General features: G+C 42.4%; 1 protein-coding gene across 2 annotated transcripts; it reads left to right on the forward strand.

Moving 5' to 3' along the window:
* The first annotated feature begins 7764 nt into the window (after positions 1–7764).
* Positions 7765–19341, forward strand: tedc1 (tubulin epsilon and delta complex 1). 2 transcript variants are annotated; one of them, XM_028001266.1, is made up of 7 exons: positions 7765–8001; positions 13751–13832; positions 13961–14295; positions 15091–15159; positions 15851–15937; positions 16008–16139; positions 18714–19341. In XM_028001266.1, the coding sequence occupies exons 1-7, from the start codon at positions 7861–7863 to the stop codon at positions 18978–18980; spliced, it is 1113 nt and encodes a 370-aa protein (XP_027857067.1). In that variant the 5' UTR covers positions 7765–7860; the 3' UTR covers positions 18981–19341. The 2 variants fall into 2 exon arrangements, with proteins under 2 accessions (XP_027857067.1, XP_027857068.1); XM_028001267.1 differs by lacking the exon at positions 7765–8001 and adding an exon at positions 9872–10548.
* Positions 19342–19525: the final 184 nt, after the last annotated feature.

Raw genomic sequence — 19525 nt, forward strand, 5'->3', positions numbered from 1 at the left:
AAAGCTCTGCTTTTGGTCCGGGTTTGGGCCTCAGGGGGTTCTGGTTCTGAAAGACTGAAGATGTTCTTAATACGAGGGTCTCAGAACTCTGACCCGGTCCAGCTCTGGACCAGTACCGAACTAGAACCAGCTCCCCAATATTGGAATATGGTTCTGGTTCTGGACCATGTCTGGTACTGGTTCTGCTGCCGCTCAGGCTGTTAGCTGAGGGCTGCATGTTGCTGAGAAGGTTGTGAGTTCCAATCCCGGCCAGATTCAGTCCATGTTAGCATGCACATGATGCTAATGCTGATCATAAGGTTAATTAATGATAACAAAGCTAATAATAATATGGGTAATAATACTAATAAATAAGGCTAATAACAAGGAAAATAAGTCTGTTAAAGAAAGCTAATGAATAGGACTAATAATACGGTAATAATAATAATAATAATTGTTGTTATTATTATTATTATTATTACAAATATAGCATTCCAGAACCTTCCAGACCTCTCAGGTCCTCTGGTTCTGGTTCTGGTTCTGCTCTGTGGTTTTTATGTTGTGCCCCAGACCGTCTCATCAGGCCACTGCAGGGAAACCCGGGAGAAGTGGAGGACTGCGCCCCCTGCTGGTTGAAATCAGATTCATGTTGCGCTTCATGATGTTGAGATTTTTGGATGAATGCTCTCAGTCGCTGACCTGATGAAGGTCACGGATGGTGGCATTATTCCTCCCACCATTCACCTTCCTCAGGATGAACCGAAGCACTCATGGTGCGGCTTGGCTTCTCGTTGCCATGGTGATTCCTAGAGGGAAAAGCAACTTGTCTGCCTAGATAAAGACGCGGCATGTTGCTGTGAGGACGCTCCTCTCCATCTAGGACAGCCGGAAGATCTGGGAAGACATTCCTGATCCTGACGCTCCATCTGAGCTGTTCTGGTACTGAGGAACATCTCAGAGGGTTCTAGCGGTTCTAGCTTCTAAGTTCTGATCATCTTGATTCTTGCAAAATTCTCTGAAGCTTTCCAATGGTCTGAAACTGAACATGAGAGCTACATACTAAAAAATCTCACATGAAAGCTTGGTGCCATGGCCTCACTCTGGGTTCGATAGCTTGGAGTACGTGTTGGCTAGAGTACGGAAGGATTGGCTGGAACAGATCTGATCAGAGCATTTGACCAAGGAGGCAGCAATGTCCCCTGGGAAACATAATGTTGGCGTATGGGAGGCAAACTACAGGCAGGATCCTGACTGTCTACAGAGATGGATGCCCAACATCTATCTGCCTCATGGCTCAAAGCTATAACAAGTGTAAATGAAACTCTATTGACTTAGTTTATATGCAAATACACATTAGTTATAGTAGAAATATTAAAGTGACAGAAAACCTGATGCAGTTTCTTCCTCAGTGAGACTCTGTCACTGGGAGGAGGTTACTATCTATATCTATATATTACTATCTACAGTATATCTATATATTACTATCTATATCTATATATTACTATCTATATCTATATCGATAGATAGATAGATAGATAGATAGATAGATAGATAGATAGATAGATAGATAGATAGATTTTTTTTTTCAAGATGGCGCCGGCACAGCTGGCTGCCTGCAGACGCAGCTCCCACCGTGTGTTAATCTGTGTATATTTTCTGTAACCCATTAAGGATCCGTGCTTAAAGAACCCATAGATCACCAGTTAAGCTTTCCACAATGGCTGGATGTGGTTCTGTTGCTGTTCTCCGCGTTCTTCTGCTACTTTTTCTACTCTTTGTTACAGAGAACCTCGCCGAACGGAGTAGCGGCATTGTTTACTCGCGTGAACGGCTGATTGCGCTGTGTGGGCCTCTGCTGCTGCCCGGAGACGGGCCTGTGGTCCGGAGGAGACGACGGGGCTGCAGGTCTGGAGTTAAACGGAGGTAGTAGAGGAGACGGCACAAACCAGCGGTACCGGCGATTATTGTGGGGAACGTGAGGTCTTTGGGAAATAGGACAGACGAACTCACGGCGCTGGTCAGGACCCAGAAGGAGTACTGGGAGTGCAGTATCTCTGCTTCATGGAAACCTGGCTGCACTCGCTTATTCTGGACTACAGCGTGGAGGTCCCTGGATTTTCCTTGGTGCGCGGGGACAGGGACTTTTCCAAGAGTCGGAAGAAGAGGGGCGGCGGGATTGCACTTTATGTGAGTGAGAGGTGGTGTAATCCCGGCCATGTTAACGTGAAGGAACAGATTTGTAGCCCGGACATTGAACTTCTGGCTGTGGGAATGTGGCCGTATTATTTACCGAGGGAGTTTACATTCCCCCATCGGCTGATGCAGCGGTGGCCTGTGACGTCATCAGCTCTGCCACAGACAAACTCCAGACTCAACACCCGGACGTTGTTATTGTGTCTTGTGTCTTGTCTTGTCTCTATGCTGTAACTGCGAAGTAATTTCCCTGCTGGGATGAATAAAGTACTTCTATTCTATTCTATTCTATGGATAGATAGATAGCTCTATCACACTCCATACCACTAGGTGGCGGTAATGATACTTTACGGTTTTTGCCAACTGCCAATAGAAATCAGGAAGGAATTCTGAACTCAAAACGGTTAAAAGCAATTTATACGGGGTTAATTCAGTCTTGGATTATGGATGTATAGTTTATAACTCAGCAGCAGATACAAACCTCCATAAGTTTAATACTATCCAACATCAGGCTTTAAGAATATTTACTGGTGCTTTTAAAACATCTTCAACAGCAGCATTACAGGTTGAAATGGGAGGAATGCCTCTTAAAGTTAGAAGGGATCAAATATCTTTAAACTACTGGTCAAATTTACAGGGACAAAGAAATGACCATCCAACATTAGAGGAGCTTAAACCTGGATGGGAAAAGGAAAAGAAACAGTTAAAGAGCTTTGGATGGATAATAAACTCTAAAGTTAATGAAATTTATTGAAATCAGTTAGATATATGTATGTCAGACAGTTCCATTACCTGCAGTATCACCTTGGATACTTCCTGATGCTGAAGTTGATTTTTCATTATTAGAAAAGAAGAACAAAGATAAACATCACATTATGAATAAATATATAGTACAAGGATACTTAAATAAATATTATAACTATATACAAATTGTGATGGACCGAGCAGTTAAGGAACAGCCAGGCACTGGTTTAAAGTCAAAATAGTTGTTTTTTATTTAACCCAAAACAAAACTTGGGTAAATAATAGAAAAAATGACAAAATTTGGGCCCATAAAAGAGGTCAAAGTAACAGACATCAACTCAGACTAACTCAAAGAACAGACCTCCCAAACAGAGACAAAAGGGAACTTAAATACTGGCTGATCAGGCCACATACAAAACACAAAGGGGAAAATACACAGCAACCTAACTGAAACTAACATAGCAAATCCCATTCCCCCCCTCTGGATGATGAGTAATGGTGTGAACCAATTTGCAGTCTCAGCTGGCTTGCTCCACCCCTTCTCCACCTCTCTGCTCTCCTAAGGATTGGGCAGCCAGCACTTAAACTCAGAAACAAAACAAAGATTAAATCAAGCTAAACACAACAATATAAACTAAAATGTGCGCACTTATTCTAGAATACAATGTGATGTGTTGCTTTCTAAACAAAACCAGTTATTCTGTAAATTAAATCCTAAACTTAAAGAAATCCAAATATAAGTGAAATGAACTTATTGCGTGTGGTGAGAGTGAATATTACCACATTTGTGTGGCTGTAACTGCAGCCATCACACAAATATACACCAATGCATCAAAAATACACTAGGGTAGGGTTAGCATTTATTGTGCCACAGTTTCAAATATAGGCAGGGAAAGGGTTAGTGATGGAGTATCGGTGTATACAGGAGAAATGTTAGCTTTGTTTTTAGCAGTTCAATGGGTGGAAGAGGTCAGACCATTAAAATCTATCATTTACTCATATTCTAGTTCTTCATTAGTCAGTTTGCAAAATAATCAGTCAGAAAGTAGACCAGATATATTAATTGAAATACAACAAACGCTTCACAGAATCAACATGATGAGGCTAAAAGTAAATTTTGTTTGGGTTCCAGCACATCATGGGATTATGGGGAATGAAATGGCAGACAGGATGGCTAAAGAGAGTACCAATCGGGTAAGGATAGATATTAATGTTAGTTTTAGTATAACAGAAATAAAGGGTATAATTAAACAGAAAACAAAAGAGAGGAGGCAAAAGTTATGGATAGAAGAAAAGAAAGGAAGGTGGTTTTATAAAATCCAAAAGAGAATTGGACAAATGAGAAAAACAGAAAGAAATAGGAGAGAAGAGACAATTATATCACGACTTAGGATTGGACACACTGGTCTAAACAGATCACTATTTTTGATAGGGAAACATCAGACAGGGAAATGTGACTGTGGGGAAGATGAGACATTGGAGCATGTTATGTTAAGTTGGAGGAATTATCTGTTTCAGAGAAACAAGTTAATAAGAAACCTTAGTAATATGAAAATGAAATTTGATATTGTTGATTTATTGCAAAAGGACTCGGGAAGCAGAAGATATCAGGCTATATTTGATTTTTTGAAACAGAGTAAGTTATATAATAGGATATAGTGGGTTTTTTTGTGTTTGTTTTGTCATGTGGACCACACTCCTTACCAGTTGGTGGCGGTAATGCTCACCCAACGTTTTTTTGCCAACCGCCAATAAATTTAAAGAAGAAGAAGAAGAAGAACTCAAAACGGTCCATGGTGGACGAAGGAATGTGATGGTGCAATTAAATATCGAAATAAAGCTTTTAGATTGTTAAAGAGAAATCAGAATTTTCAGAATTTTATTGAATATAAAAGGTCACAAGCTCTGGTTAAAAGAACGGTGAAAAATGCAAAAAAGGTTTATTGGAGTAATTTTTGTGATTCTGTAGGTAGGGAAACAAAGATTTCAAAAGTCTGGGGAATGATAAAGAGAATGAATGGAATTAGAAGGGAATATGGATATCCAGTTCTGAAAGATGGAAATGATATTGCTGTGACTGAGGAGGAGAAAGCAAATATGTTAGTTAAAAAATTTGTTAAAGTTCATAGTTGTAATAATTTAAGCGCAGAAGAAAACCGCAGAAGAAATTGTACAATTAATGAAAATGTAAATTTATTAGAAGAAAATGTAAGAAATAATGATTTATTGAATAGTCCCTTTTCTTTATTTGAATTAAACAATGCCTTAGGAAAATCAAAAAATTCATCTCCAGGAAAAGATAATATTTCTTATATTATGGTTAATAAGCTTAGCAATTCATCTAAGAAGGTTTTATTGGAATTCTATAATAAGATATGGGAAGTGGGTATTTTACCTCTGGCATGGAAAGAAGCAATCATAGTTCCAATCTTAAAACCAGGTAAAGATCAGTCCAATCCAGCAAGTTACAGACCCATTGCTTTAACTTCTCATATTTGTAAAATAATGGAGAGAATGGTAAATGAAAGATTGAGCTACTTTGTTGAAAAGAGGGGATATTTATCAAAATGTCAAAGTGGATTTAGAAAAGGGAGAAGCACTATGGATCCTTTATTATGTTTAGAACATGAAATCAGAAAAGGGCAAGTTAACAAGGAGAGTGTAGTGGCTGTTTTCTTTGATATAGAGAAAGCTTATGATATGATGTGGAAAGATGGATTTTTAATTAAATTGAAAAAAATGGGAATTAATGGATCAATGTTTTATTGGATAAAAGATTTTTTACAAGATAGATCAATACAAGTAAGAATAGGACAACAATTGTCAGAAAAGGTTTTTGTTGAGAATGGTACACCTCAGGGAAGTATAGTGAGTCCTTTGTTTTTTTCTATTATGATTAATGATATGTTTGACAATTTGGAAAGTGGAATGGGGTTTTCTTTATTTGCTGATGATGGAGCAATATGGAAGAGGGGGAAAAATTTAAAGTTTATTGTTAAAAAGATACAAGAAGCAATTAGTATTATAGAAGACTGGTCATTTAAATGAGGATTTAAAATTTCTATAGACAAAACAAAGACTTTATTTTTTACAAGGAAGAAAGCATCTGAAAATTTAAAACTGCAACTATATAATCATGAATTAGAAAGCGTAAGGGAATTTAAGTTTTTGGGTTTATGGTTGGATGAAAAACTTACTTGGAAAAATCATATTCAAAAAGTAGTGAATAAATGTAAGAGAGTTTTAAATGTAATGAGGTGTTTGGTGGGAAGTGAATGGGGTGCTGAGAGGAAGGCATTGAAATCAATATATACTGGGTTAATAAGGTCTGTATTTGATTATGGAAGTATTGTATTTGGGTCAGCATCAGAAACACTATTAAAAAAATGAGATAGTATTCAGTATCAAGCCTTGAGGTTATGTACAGGAGCAGTTAGAACAACTCCAACGTCAGCTTTGCTAATAGAAATGGGAGAGATGCCACTTAATCTCAGAAGATTACAGTTAAAGTCCAATTATTGGTGTAATTTAAAGGGCCATGATGGAAATCATCCATGTCAAGACATTTTAAAATCTAGTTGGGAAAAAGAAAAGAAGAAATTAAATTCTTTTGGATGGGAGATAGAAAATGTTATAAAAGATTTTGGTTTATCTGATATAAACATTAGTCAAACAGTTCCTCTTTCACCAGTTTATCCGTCTCTATTTCATAATAATGTTGTTGATTTAACTTTGTTGGAGAAAAGGAAAGGAGAAAACATTTCAGATCCATATTTGGTTCAATCATATTTAGATAGTAAGTACTATGGATATGTCCAAGTTTTTACAGATGCGTCTAAAAACTCAAATAGCAGTAATGGGGTATCTTTCATTGTTCCAGAATTCAAAGTTAAAAAATGTAAAAGAATTACTGATGGAGTATCAGTTTATACTGGAGAGATGATGGGAATTATTTTAGCTTTAGGATAGATTGAGGAAGTCCGTCCATTAAGAAGCATAGTATGCTCTGATTCAAGTTCTTCTTTATATTCATTAAAAAATAATCATGCTAATAGTAGACCGGATCTTTTATTAGAAATTCAGTTAATAACATATAGAATTCAAGCAATGGGGTTATTAGTTATATTTACATTGATACCATCACATATAGGAATAAGAGGGAATGAGTTGGCTGATAAATATGCAAAACAAGCTTCAACATATAGTGATATTGATATATTAGTTCCATTTAGTAGAGAAGAAATCAAATCTATTATTAAACAAAAGGTTAAGGAAAGATGGCAGAGACAGTGGGAGGAAGATAGAACTGGTAGATGGATGTACAGTATTCAAAGAAAAGTTGGTGCAATGAGGAGAACGGGACAAAATAGAAAAGAGGAAACAGTTCTATCTAGGTTGCATTTTGGATATACAAGGTTAAACAGTAATTTATTTAAAATAGGAAAACATCGAACTGGAAGTTGTGATTTTTGTGGTCAAGAAGAGACAGTAAAACATGTTTTGTTGTTCTGTACCAAATATTCTGTTGAGAGAAGGAAATTAGTTAGCCGGTTACAAGAAAATAAATTACAGTTAAATTTACAAGATATATTGGGAAAAATTTCTAATTCTAAAGATATAAGTTATTTAATTAATTACCTTAAGAAAACAAAATTGATAGAAAAGATTTAAGTGTTGTTATTTTATTATTATTATTATTTTTTATTTTTTTTATTTTATTGTTTTGTTTTGTTTTGTTTTGAGGGGGGTGTATATAGTTAGCGTCCCGATCCACACTCCATTCCAGTAGATGGCGGTAATGCACATCTAAAAGTTGTTTGCCAACTGCCATAAAAAAGGAAAAGAAGAAGAAGAAGAAGAAGAACTCAAAACGGTTCTGATGCTCCGCGGAGCCTGTAGTGTCTGTGGGTCCGGCCCCGTGTTTCCGTGGATTCCGAGGCCGAAATGGAGCGCAGCAAGGCGGCTGGAAGTGTGGAAGTGAGGCGGGTGATCGGAGCTCTCTGCCGGCTGCTGGCGGGGCTCGGTGTGGATCCTGTCCCCGCGCCGGACGCTTTCCGACGGGCCAAGTTTGGAGGAGGACCCGAGGTGGGCTCAACACGGTTTTGTTTGTGGTTCCGCTCGGTTCGGCTGGTACCTGCTAATAATACAGGAACATGTTTATTGCAGCGCCGTGAAGACAGTAAAAGATAGACATTGTAAATAACCTGATGCCCAGAAACTATGGAAGCCCTACAGGGCCAACATTTACGGAACGTAGTATGGCAAGCTATTAATGCAAAACAGGAAACAGTTTAGACAAACACTAAACCAAGGTCATGACTTTAAGTTAAAATTTCAGAAAGTTATTTCATTTCAAAATCTGACTTCCTTCATCTGCATCGTTTCTAGATCCTTGTCAGATTAAACAAGTTTCCGGCTCTAGAAGGATTCCTGAGCAAAGAATCGAGTTAATTTTTTTATCAAAGAGCTTATCACGACTTGAGTCATGTGACTCAGACTTGACTCACTAATTTACTAACTTTAGACATCATAAAATAAGACTTTGGACTTGACTTGGACTTGAAAAGACTTGATACACCAAACAGCAAGTGTTTCAAGGACAAAGCACCGGCTCACCGAGGGAACCGGACCAGGTGCTTGAGCCAGGGCCCTCTGCCCCTGTTTCTTCTCCTTGTTGCTACGACAACCACAGCTTACCTGCAACTTATCTGCAGACCCTGTGTATCCTGAGACGACAGCAAAGACAGTGGAGAAGTCCTCCAGAACAACAGAACCGGGTCAGGTCCAGACAGAACCGGCTCAGGTCCAGACAGACCACTTCCTAGGAGCATGCTCAGCTGCAGCTGGAGGCATTGGGCTGTACGGGAGCCCAGAGCTGCCATTAATGTGGTGTAGGCTGCAGTGGCCGTGATGGCTTCCTTGAAGTCAGTGGATGTCTTTCCTCCAGCCAGCTGAATCGTTTCATGAGAAGACGATTCATATCGGCTGAAAGAGCATTGGTATGTTTTCTGATTCTCTGTTGCGTCACATTTATTGCCATCATCCCTCCAACATGGCAAACTAGTTATGAGCTCAGGTCAGAGGTCAAGCAGCTTTTCATTTCACTGACAGGAAAGCAGGTTGTGAGAAGGAAGACATGGGGCAAAGGTCAACAGGTCGGGTTTGAACTTATTGGGGGGTAAAAATGATAAAATAATGTTTTATTCGGTTGTATAAATTAAATAATGTACCGTATTTTCCGCACTATAAGGCGCACCTAAAAGCCTTCAATTTTCTCAAAAGCCGACAGTGCGCCTTATAACCCACTGCGCCTTATATATGGCCCAATATTGAGCCACAACAGGTCTGGCAACTACGGTAAGCAGCTGCCGACTTTATTTTCCCCCGTAGAAGAAGAAGCGCGCGGTGCAGGCTGGGTTTTGTGTAAAGACCCCAAAATGGCTCCTATTAAGAGACACGCTTATGACGCAGAGTTTAAGCTCCAGGCGATCAGTGATGCAGTAGAAACACGGGAACAGAGCAGCAGCAGAGAATTTAACAGGAACCAATCAATGGTTATAGTGGAAGTGGATCTATATTGTGATTTGATTTACCGTAACAGCATCAGACTGTTTTCTACATGTTTATTGAATCGAGGAAAAGTTCCCCTCCACTATATGTTACACCTTGCTGTTGTTAAAAGATAAACTGTGTCACAAAAATACCACGTCACTGACTTTACCTCAGGAAAATAATAAAACAGCTTTTTATTCATTTTGGGAATGAAGGGAGTTTTCAGGACGCTGGTTTGTAATCTATGAATAAAGTTTGACTGACCTATCTGACTATTTTGTTGACATTCCCTTTAGCGCAGCTCCATCTAGTGGATGCATAACGTAACCGCAGCCTCTACTGTAGCGGCTATTCTATGAGCCTTATATATGAAAAAAGTTTTAAAATGGGCCATTCATTGAAGGTGAGCCTTATAGTGCGGAAAATACGGTAATGTTATTGATATAATACCGTAAAAGCAGGTGCTCTTGGTTATCAGCCTGATCAATGTTACATAATAATAAACCCATCATGGTGATTTTAGCTCATCGTGGTGGGAATAATGTTAGTGGCATAAATATTAATAATTATTATTAGAGCTGATTAAATCATTTCAGGATCGATGGCGGTTAGTTTACATGTTTCAATAAATGAAACACAAAGGAATAATTGTTGGGTGATTAATTCAGCTTTCATCTGGGAAATAATTGTCACATCAATGCAGATTAAATTGACAATATGCCTGGAAATCATTATTAGTAATAGTCAATGGTCACGACATTGATAATTCTAGAGCTGTGCCGATCGATCGGCCACAGATCATAATCGGCAGATTTCTGTGAAAAAGTGTGTGATCGGTGATCGCCGATCACCAAAACCGATCAGCCGTATCTCACTTCTCAGCCTGCAGCTGGTCTCCTCTTTCCTTCTCGCTGCCCAGGCGCGCAGCAACAAACCCCAAGCGATGTGGTGGCAAACTTTAACGCTCAGAGTGAACGGGAACGTTTGCGTGTTGCTATGGAGAAACCAGCACTAAGCGGAGTATGGCTACACCCAGGCTCAGTCAGGAGGAAAAAGACGTCTGGAGCGATCAGTCAGCAGGTAGAGCAGCACAGCTACCAACACGGTCACAAAGCTAAGCAAATAACCCCAACAATAACTCAAGTCTTGGAGCTGCGGAGTGAGACGCTGGTTCTGCTCCCGCTGTTGGACCGCCGCTACTGGTGGTGATATTTCACAGAACTGTCACAGCGAGCAGCTGCTGAGCTGCAGCAGGGAACTGAAACTGATTTTACATATTAGTAAAACTTTCGCTATATCCTAACATAAGACAGATAATCTCTGATAAATAATCGATCGATCTCTGCCTCCTCCAGGCATGCTGTAGAATTACTGAACTCGGTCAGAACCAACCAATCAGAACCAGTATTACTCAGCTAGCCATGCTATCAGGAAGTTTTGATTCACTAACTCAGGATTATTTATTTTGATGCTTTTGACTTTAACACATGTTTCCTTTTCTTCTTGACATTATTTGATCTCTGTGTTGTGAGATTTATTTGACTCATGAATAATTTATGGCTGAGAGTCTTAATGTTAAATATTATTTTACTGATTGCAGGTTTTTCAGTCCTTTTCACTGAATAGCTGCTGTTTTTAGTCTGCAAGTATTTTGCATGTTTTATGTCTAAATTAGTTGAATTTATTACTGGATCATTTTTCCATTTTGCCAGATCACATACACTGCTCAAAAAATAAAGGGAACACTTAAACAACACAATATAACTCCAAGTAAATCAAACTTCTGTGAAATCAAACTGTGCACTTAGGAAGCAACACTGATTGACAATCAATTTCACCTGCTGTTGTGCAAATGGAATAGACAACAGGTGGAAATTATTGGCAATTAGCAAGACACACTCAATAAAGGAGTGGTTCTGCAGTTGGGACCACAGACCACTTCTCAGTACTATGCTGTCTGGCTGATGTTTTGGTCAGTTTTGAATGTTGGTGGTGCTTTCACACTCGTGGTAGCATGAGACGGACTCCACAACCCACACAAGTGGCTCAGGTAGTGCAGCTCATCCAGGATGGCACATCAATGCGAGACCTGAGTGAAGTTGGCCCCCCCACCTTCTTCAAATTAGACGAAATGGGTGTCAATCAACTCGGCTACATTTGTGCTGGTTTGTGCAGCAAAGATTTTCATTTGTGCAGCTATCATTTTAAAGATATTAAGAGGGCTGGTTGACCTTTGATGACCTCTAAAAACATTTCTTTATATCTTTAAAATGATAGCGGCACAAACGAAAATTTTTGCTGCACAAACCAGCACAAACGTAGCCGAGTTGATTGACACCAATTTTGTCTAATTTGAAGAAGGTGGGGGGGCCAACTTCACTCAGGTCAATGCGAGCTGTGGCAAGAAGGTTTGCTGTGTCTGTCAGCGTAGTGTCCAGAGGCTGGAGGTGCTACCAGGAGACAGGCCAGTACACCAGGAGACGTGGAGGAGGCCGTAGGAGGGCAACAACCCAGCAGCAGGACCGCTACCTCTGCCTTTGTGCAAGAAGGAACAGGAGGAGCACTGCCAGAGCCCTGCAAAATGACCTCCAGCAGGCCACAAATGTGCATGTGTCTGCACAAACTGTTAGAAACCGACTCCATGAGGATGGTATGAGGGCCCGACGTCCACAGATGGGGGTTGTGCTCACAGCCCAACACCGTGCAGGACGCTTGGCATTTGCCAGAGAACACCAGGATTGGCAAATTCGCCACTGGCGCCTTGTGCTCTTCACAGATGAAAGCAGGTTCACACTGAGCACATGTGACAGACGTGACAGAGTCTGGAGACGCCGTGGAGAGCGGTCTGCTGCCTGCAACATCCTTCAGCATGACCGGTTTGGCAGTGGGTCAGTAGTGGTGTGGGGTGGCATTTCTTTGGAGGGCCGCACAGCCCTCCATGTGCTCACCAGAGGTAGCCTGACTGCCATTAGGTACCGAGATGAGATCCTCAGACCCCTTGTGAGACCATATGCTGGTGCGGTTGGCCCTGGGTTCCTCCTAATGCAGGACAATGCTAGACCTCATGTGGCTGGAGTGTGTCAGCAGTTCCTGCAAGATGAAGGCATTGAAGCTATGGACTGGCCAGCCCGTTCCCCAGACCTGAATCCGATTGAGCACATCTGGGACATCATGTCTCGCTCCATCCACCAACGTCACGTTGCACCACAGACTGTCCAGGAGTTGGCGGATGCTTTAGTCCAGGTCTGGGAGGAGATCCCTCAGGAGACCATCCGCCACCTCATCAGGAGCATGCCCAGGCGTTGTAGGGAGGTCACACAGACACGTGGAGGCCACACACAATACTGAGCCTCATTTTGACTTGTTTTAAGGACATTACATTAAAGTTGGATCAGCGTGTAGTGTTATTTCACTTTAATTTTGTGTGTGGCTCCAAATCCAGGCCTCCATTGGTTAATAAATTTGATTTCCATTGATGATTTTTGTGTGATTTTGTTGTCAGCACATTCAACTTTGTACAGAACAAAGTATTCAATGAGAATATTTCTTTCATTCAGATCTAGGATGTGGTATTTGAGTGTTCCCTTTATTTTTTTGAGCAGTGTAGTAGGATTTATATTTAAAATGAAAAATGTACAGCAATGATCGGCCCTCGTGTGACTGGAATCGGCTGCAAAATACCTGATTGGAGTGTCAGTAATCAATTACTGATAATTGATTAAGCTCAAGCATTAGTTGATCAGGTTATCGTTTCCCCCTCAGCCACTTTAAATTTGAAGGTGCAAACTCTGCTACCCCTTTTGTCTCGTCAATGCAGAACAAACAGGGACCCAGTTCTGACCCATTTCAGAACTGGGTCAGAACTGTTCTGACCCGGTTCTGACAATTCCGGGTCAGACCCGGTTCTGACCCGGGTCAGAACCGGGTGAGAACCAGGTCAGAACCGGGTCAGAAATGGTTCTGACCCAGTTCTGACCCGGTTCTGACCTCATTCTGACCTGGTTCTGACCTGGTTCTGACCCTGTTCTGAGCCTGAGGAACACCAGCAGCTCTTCATGTGCATCTGCTTCACATTTCCTTCATGCTTAATAAAAATGTTTAAAATAACAATCAGTTTCTAAACTCAAGATGAAGAAATTTCTGCTGAATTATTGGCAGTAATAATAACTATAATAATTAACAACAATAATAATAATACTGGGATATTACACTGACTGCTCTCTTCATATCATCGGGCTTTGACTGGTTCTGATAACTGGACCTGCTGCTTGTTTTCCTGCAGGATTCCTTCTGGCTGCTGCTCTCCAACATCCTTCAGAGGTCAGGGGTCATTTCCTCTGAGACCATCTGCCAGTCGACGGGAGGTCAGTCTGCTCTTCATCCTTATTGCAAGGTCAGAACTGGGTCAAAACCGAGTCGGAACTGGGTCGGGTCTCGGATGTAACTGGAAGTCCGTTTGGACCGGCCCTGACCCGATTCTGTTTCCCTCCAGGGAACAGGGAGCTGGTGGCGGTAGGCCTTTGGCAGAGCGGTTACCATGGCGACTTGACATCAGGAGGGTCCGGTGGCTCCGGTTCCAACCCGCTGCTGGCGCTGGGCTGGCTGCTGGCCCAGGGGGTTCTGGAGAAGCTGCTGGCGGGTCAGGTCGCCGAGCTGGACCGCACGCTGTTGGACACCGGCCCGGCAACGACCAGAACCAGAACTTTAAAACCCGCCGGGCCGGACAGCGTCTCGCTGAGGACGCTGCAGTGGCTGATGGGACGTCTGAGGCACCAGGGACGGACGCTGCTGTCCACCGCGGGAGGACGGACGCGAGCGCTGCACGACGTAAGGAGACACATGTCCTCTGGGGGGCACTGTCCCTCTGTGTGTAGTAGTTTGATGACATCATTTAAGCCCCGCCCACTCAGAGGACACAGTGAAGGTTATTGGGTGACTGCTTCAGGCTGTGCTGTGTCCATTAATCCATAGTATCCACATGATGTGTTCAAATGCCAATCATTCGCCAATCATTCGCCACTGGACAGGAAGTAACAATAACTTCTGTCGGATTTTGGCCAAAAGTTTAAGGCGTTGCAACCAACTCTTACAGAACTGGACTGACGGCCATTTTGATGTTTCGCCTAATGTGCCGCCTAGTGGACAGGTGTGTGAATGGCATGAGAACCGGTGGGGAGCCGTACCATCTCTGCTGCAGCGTACCTACAGAGCAGAACCTGACCAGAACCTGGAGGTTCTGCTCTGTAGGTCCGTGTTTCTGGACTAAAATCCTGGTTATGGATCTGATGTTCTGAAGAACTGCATGTAGGGCTTCATACGCTGGACCAGAACCGTCAGCAGGAACAGGACCGGGCGGGTCCGTGTGGGAGAAACCAGGCTCTCCTTCATGGAGAATGCTAAAGGGCTCGCACTAGCAAAGCGCATAATTCCCACTCTGGATAGTAGCCACAGCGGCCGTACACCGGCGCCCCCTGTTGGGCCGTCTGACCAACACCAGCAGGCGAGGCGGGTGGAGCAGGGAACTGCTGCCGCCATGATGGAGAGGCAGCTGAATATTAGTCAGAAAATCAATAAGTAGTTTTGAACAACAGGTGAGCTATAACTTCACTATTTCTTCCTCAGGTACTTTCCACCAGCCAGGTTTGCTCTCCGGCTCCCCCTGCTGGCCAAAGCTCTGCGGCGCTGACAGAGGTTTGTTTAAAGCATCTAAAGCAGGAGAGCTCAAGTCCAGGCCTCAAGAGCCACTGGATCCTTACTCCAGCAGACCGGGGTCAGCTCTGAACAGGCCTGGTAACAAGTCATTCATTTGATCCAGTGTGTTGGAGCAGGGAAGCATCTGAAAGCTGCAGGATGGGAATTCTCCAGGACTGGACTTGAGCTCCGCTGATCTAAAGTGCAATTTCAGCCTGGTGATAAATTAAAGGAAGGAAATAATGTTTCTGTGTCAGAACTGTGTGTTTGGACCTGCTTCTGGTTCTGCTGCTTGGGAACCATAGCAGTCTCCTCTGGTTCTGTCCCAGACTCTCCTTCATGGTTTGGGTCAAGATCCATGAGTAGAGGCTGAAACTGGACTGGTACCAGTTCTGTGGGGGTGAGATCCCTAATCACGCCACAATGGCATGATTAGGGTTCCTTCCCCAGGAGGCACCTGGTTTCCTCCCAGCGGTTCTGGCTGGAGTGGTTAGAACTGGGTTAGGAGCCAGAGCGCTGCTGCTGGCTTCCTGGGTGCCTCATCAGAACCGTTGGTACCTGAACTGATGTGGGTCGGATGTGTTGGTGTCTGTGGTGATTGTTGCACCTTCTGTCTTGTCGGCCGGTTCTGGTTCCGGGTAAGAAGCAGACAGAAAGTTGGACTCCTTACTCCTCCTTCTTCCTGTTGCAGGACAGCGTGTGCATCCAGCAGCTCTGTGACGTCCTGGAGGCGTACCTGAGTTGGAGACGGGTCGAGGACGTCTTCTGGACCTGGATGGTGGGTTGGTTCCACTCGGTACTGGAACCCGGGTTCTGCTGCTCAACTCATCAGGTCTGTGTCTCTGCAGGACAGCGTGGCAGACCGTCGTCACGCCGGTCCCCACGCCGCCACGTCCTTAAGGGGACTGGGGATGTGTCACCATGGCAACCAGGGGCCTGCCCAGTTGGAGCAGTTGCTGATGAGATTGCCCATCACGCAGGTACACAGCGTTAAAGTGTCAACACCCAGTTTTCAGCCCTTGCAGTTTCTGCTGTAGAAATCTGGTAATCAACTCGTTACAAACCAACACAACCAGAACCTTCCAGACAGCAGGAAGTAGACAGCCAGTGTTTAATTATCGGCTTTATCGTCTCTTCTGACCTTTTTCTCTTTCTGTTAATGACACTGAATGAAAAAAGGCTCAACTCCGGTGCTCTCCACTGACCTCTGACCTCATTTCCTTAGTGTGAAGCCCAGTGCACACTACACGATCTTACAGCTGTCAGCCGATTGTCGCCCATTTTCAAAACCTAACAGACCACACATTAGCCGACAGAGATCCTAGGTATAAAGGTTCGATCGGGTTCGGTCCTGCCATGTGGTGTCCAACAATGGGCACAAAATAATGGCTACAAGTTCAGTGAACTAATTTTAAAACCAGGCATTCATCAATGCTTTACTACAATCTACCTGCAGTGCATGTGGCTAGTGTCAGTGTAAAGTCCTGACCGAATGACAATCATTATAAACTATTTACGTCACGTTAACGAAGAACAGCTGAAAAGTTACCGGGTTTATCAACTGCAGTAGCAATTTCGCTCCAACTCCTCCTCTTGTCATTTCTATATTCTTTGCATGTTGAAGAAACATTAATGTTGTTTCCACATATCATCTCCAATGTCCGCTGGACTTCAGGATGTGTCAGCTGTTTGGGATTCCCCGACATAATTTCCCCTCAGAAAACACAGAGGAGAATCCTCGCTTTCTGATTGGCTACCTGTCACATTCAACAGGCTGCGTTAACATCCCAGTCGGGGAAAAACCCTGATTTAGATCGGAGCGGCAACGACGATCTACCGTAACACACCACACAATCTTAGAAAGACCAACGTTTTAAGATTGTTGTAAGGGGAAAAATAGGAGCAAAAATCATGTAGTGTGAACTATTGCATCAGGTAGTCGATGTGCTCATTTTCTCTATTTAAATCTAATTATTACTGAAGGGCAACATAATATACAGACTTCATAATCTGCACTCTTTTGGTTGAATGCAGTATTTATTTACACTTTGGCTTTATGTTGTTTAGTCTTTATTCAAGTACATTTTTTGTTAATGGAGACTGAGAATCCATTTTGTTTTTGGTTGTTTTATTTATTTTGTTTATCAGTTCCAGTGTTAAATATTATTTTGAAAATAAAGTGTATCTATCTTTGACAGGAAATCACATGCATTATTACGTCATTTCCATTAAATCAGTGTAAAAAGGTCTTCAAACAATATTATCGTTTATCGCAATAATTTTTGAGGCAATTAATCGCTCAGCAAAATTTGTTATCATGACAGGCTTGAGCAAGTGTGCAGGAAGCAGGCAGGAAGCAGCTGACCCTCAGAAGATCCAAGTCCGCAGCTCAACACTGATAGGACCCGGACAGACATGGACAATAGTCTAGTCTGTCCTGCCACTCTTTACTGCCTGTTGCTTTAAATGCTGCCATTAATGGGCTGAACTCTGCAGCCTGGGTCAAGGGTCAAGGTTGGGATCACCTTAAACCTCTAGAAAGGGTTTATGTTAATAAGTTTCTGGGTGTAATGATAGATGACAGAATCAGTTGGAAATCTCATATTAAACATTTACAGAATAAACTAAGTCCTGGCCAAAGCTAGATATGTTCTGAATAATAAACCACTTCATATTCTATTTAACTCTCTGATTTTGCCATATTTAACATATTGTTCAGAGGTTTGGGGAATTAATTACAAAAGTTTTTACATCCACTGAGTGTCTGACAGAAACTTTAGAATCATAAATAATCTTGGTTATTATGGGAACACAAAGCCGTTTTCTTAAAATGTAGAATTGTTAAAGTTGAAGATCTGGTGGAATTTAAAATTGCTCAAATTATGTTTAAGGCATCTAATAAACTGCTGCCTGATCTCAGACATAACATGTTTTTATGAGATAAAACTGAAACTCAAACTTAAAGATTCATAGTTTATGAACAAAAGAAGAGTTTTTGTATCTCAATTCATGGGGTAAAAATGTGGAACAAGTTAAATGAGGAGTTAAAGCAAAGTCAAAATTTAATACAATTTAAAAGGAAATATAAGGAGGTCATTTTCACAAGATGTAGAAATATGAGTGAAAGTTAGCTCTAATGTAAATTGAGGCTAACGCATATCAGTGTGTGGGTGTGTATACTTAGACATATGTAAACCCAGATAAAATGAATTAATCTGTTTTTATTTTTGATTGGATTTATTCATGAAAATCTGAAATATTGCTCTGAAAATATTGTATGAGTTTCTTCATCCATTTTGAGTATTTTAAGATTACTGTGGTACAAAAATTGTCTTCAGCTTTCCTTGTTTTCTCCTAATAATCAAAGTGTAGAAAATCAGCCAGAGCCCCCCCCTGGTGGCTGCAAGCGGAACTGACCAGGTGCTTAACGGGTCGCTCATGTTGCTGAGGTTAAAGGTCATCCTCAGTCATGTTAGAGACTCAGTTATCACGGTGTGAATACTTTATTCCTTTATTAACTGGAATCATGGAGAACAACTTTTCCTCCTCTCCAGGAAACCGAGAGTCTCCGAGGTCAGAGGTCAGAGGACAATCCGGCCTGCAGGTCTCCTGTCTTCTCTGTTCCCTCCATCCGTCAGGTGTGGCGTCCCCGGCTGCAGACGGGGGCCCGAGGGCCGCCTGCAGCCCCCCCGGCTTTAGAGCGCCTCCTGCAGGCGGAGCAGCTGCTGCTGCGGCACGAAGCGGCGCGGCGCCTGGCCAACAGGAAGCGGCTGCGGCTGCTGATGCGGCAGCTGCGGCGGCGGGTCTTCGTCCCGCTGTAGGGGAGGAGCTGTTGGTGTTGATGGAGAGTGGAGCGGCGTTTGGATCAGAACCGATTCCTCTGCTGGTCAGAAACCTCAACGTATCGATACGTCAACTGGTCTTCTGGTGCCGTGGCGATCACCATGAGAACTGAACTGCATCCATTTTGATGTGATTCTGATGTCAAACCCAGAAAACAGGACTTTACTCCAGAAATGTTCGGTTCTGGTTGGATTCTGGGAAACTACGACTGACTGCGGGTCACTGCTGGAGAAGCGGGATCCCAGCATGACTGTGGAAAGCTGAGTGGAGGGAAGAAGTTTGGTAGATGGAGGTTCTGAATGTTTTGAACAGAAATAAATATTTCAACTGGGGAGGAATGAATGTTAGAATATCTGAACATTTTATTTTCATGTCTGAAAAATGGAGGTTTTATTTCCTGATGGAGTCAGAACCAGAACCTGTGGACCGAATGTCTGAGCTCCAAACGGACCTGATCAACCTCTGGAAATATTTGGGATGGAAAATGGAAAATTAGCAAGAAGACTAAATGTGTCAATACTAG

The sequence above is a fragment of the Xiphophorus couchianus genome, chromosome 19, assembly GCF_001444195.1.
Source record: "Xiphophorus couchianus chromosome 19, X_couchianus-1.0, whole genome shotgun sequence".
Taxonomy (NCBI): Eukaryota; Metazoa; Chordata; class Actinopteri; order Cyprinodontiformes; family Poeciliidae; genus Xiphophorus; species Xiphophorus couchianus.

Bases quoted from the DNA above. Each gene is read 5' to 3' on its own strand.
- tedc1 (XM_028001266.1), top strand. From the start codon at position 7,861: ATGGAGCGCAGCAAGGCGGCTGGAAGTGTGGAAGTGAGGCGGGTGATC. The intron at 15,160-15,850 runs GTTTGTTTAAAG...TTCCTGTTGCAG, and splicing joins GCTCTGCGGCGCTGACAGAG to GACAGCGTGTGCATCCAGCA. The intron at 15,938-16,007 runs GTGGGTTGGTTC...GTGTCTCTGCAG, and splicing joins ACGTCTTCTGGACCTGGATG to GACAGCGTGGCAGACCGTCG.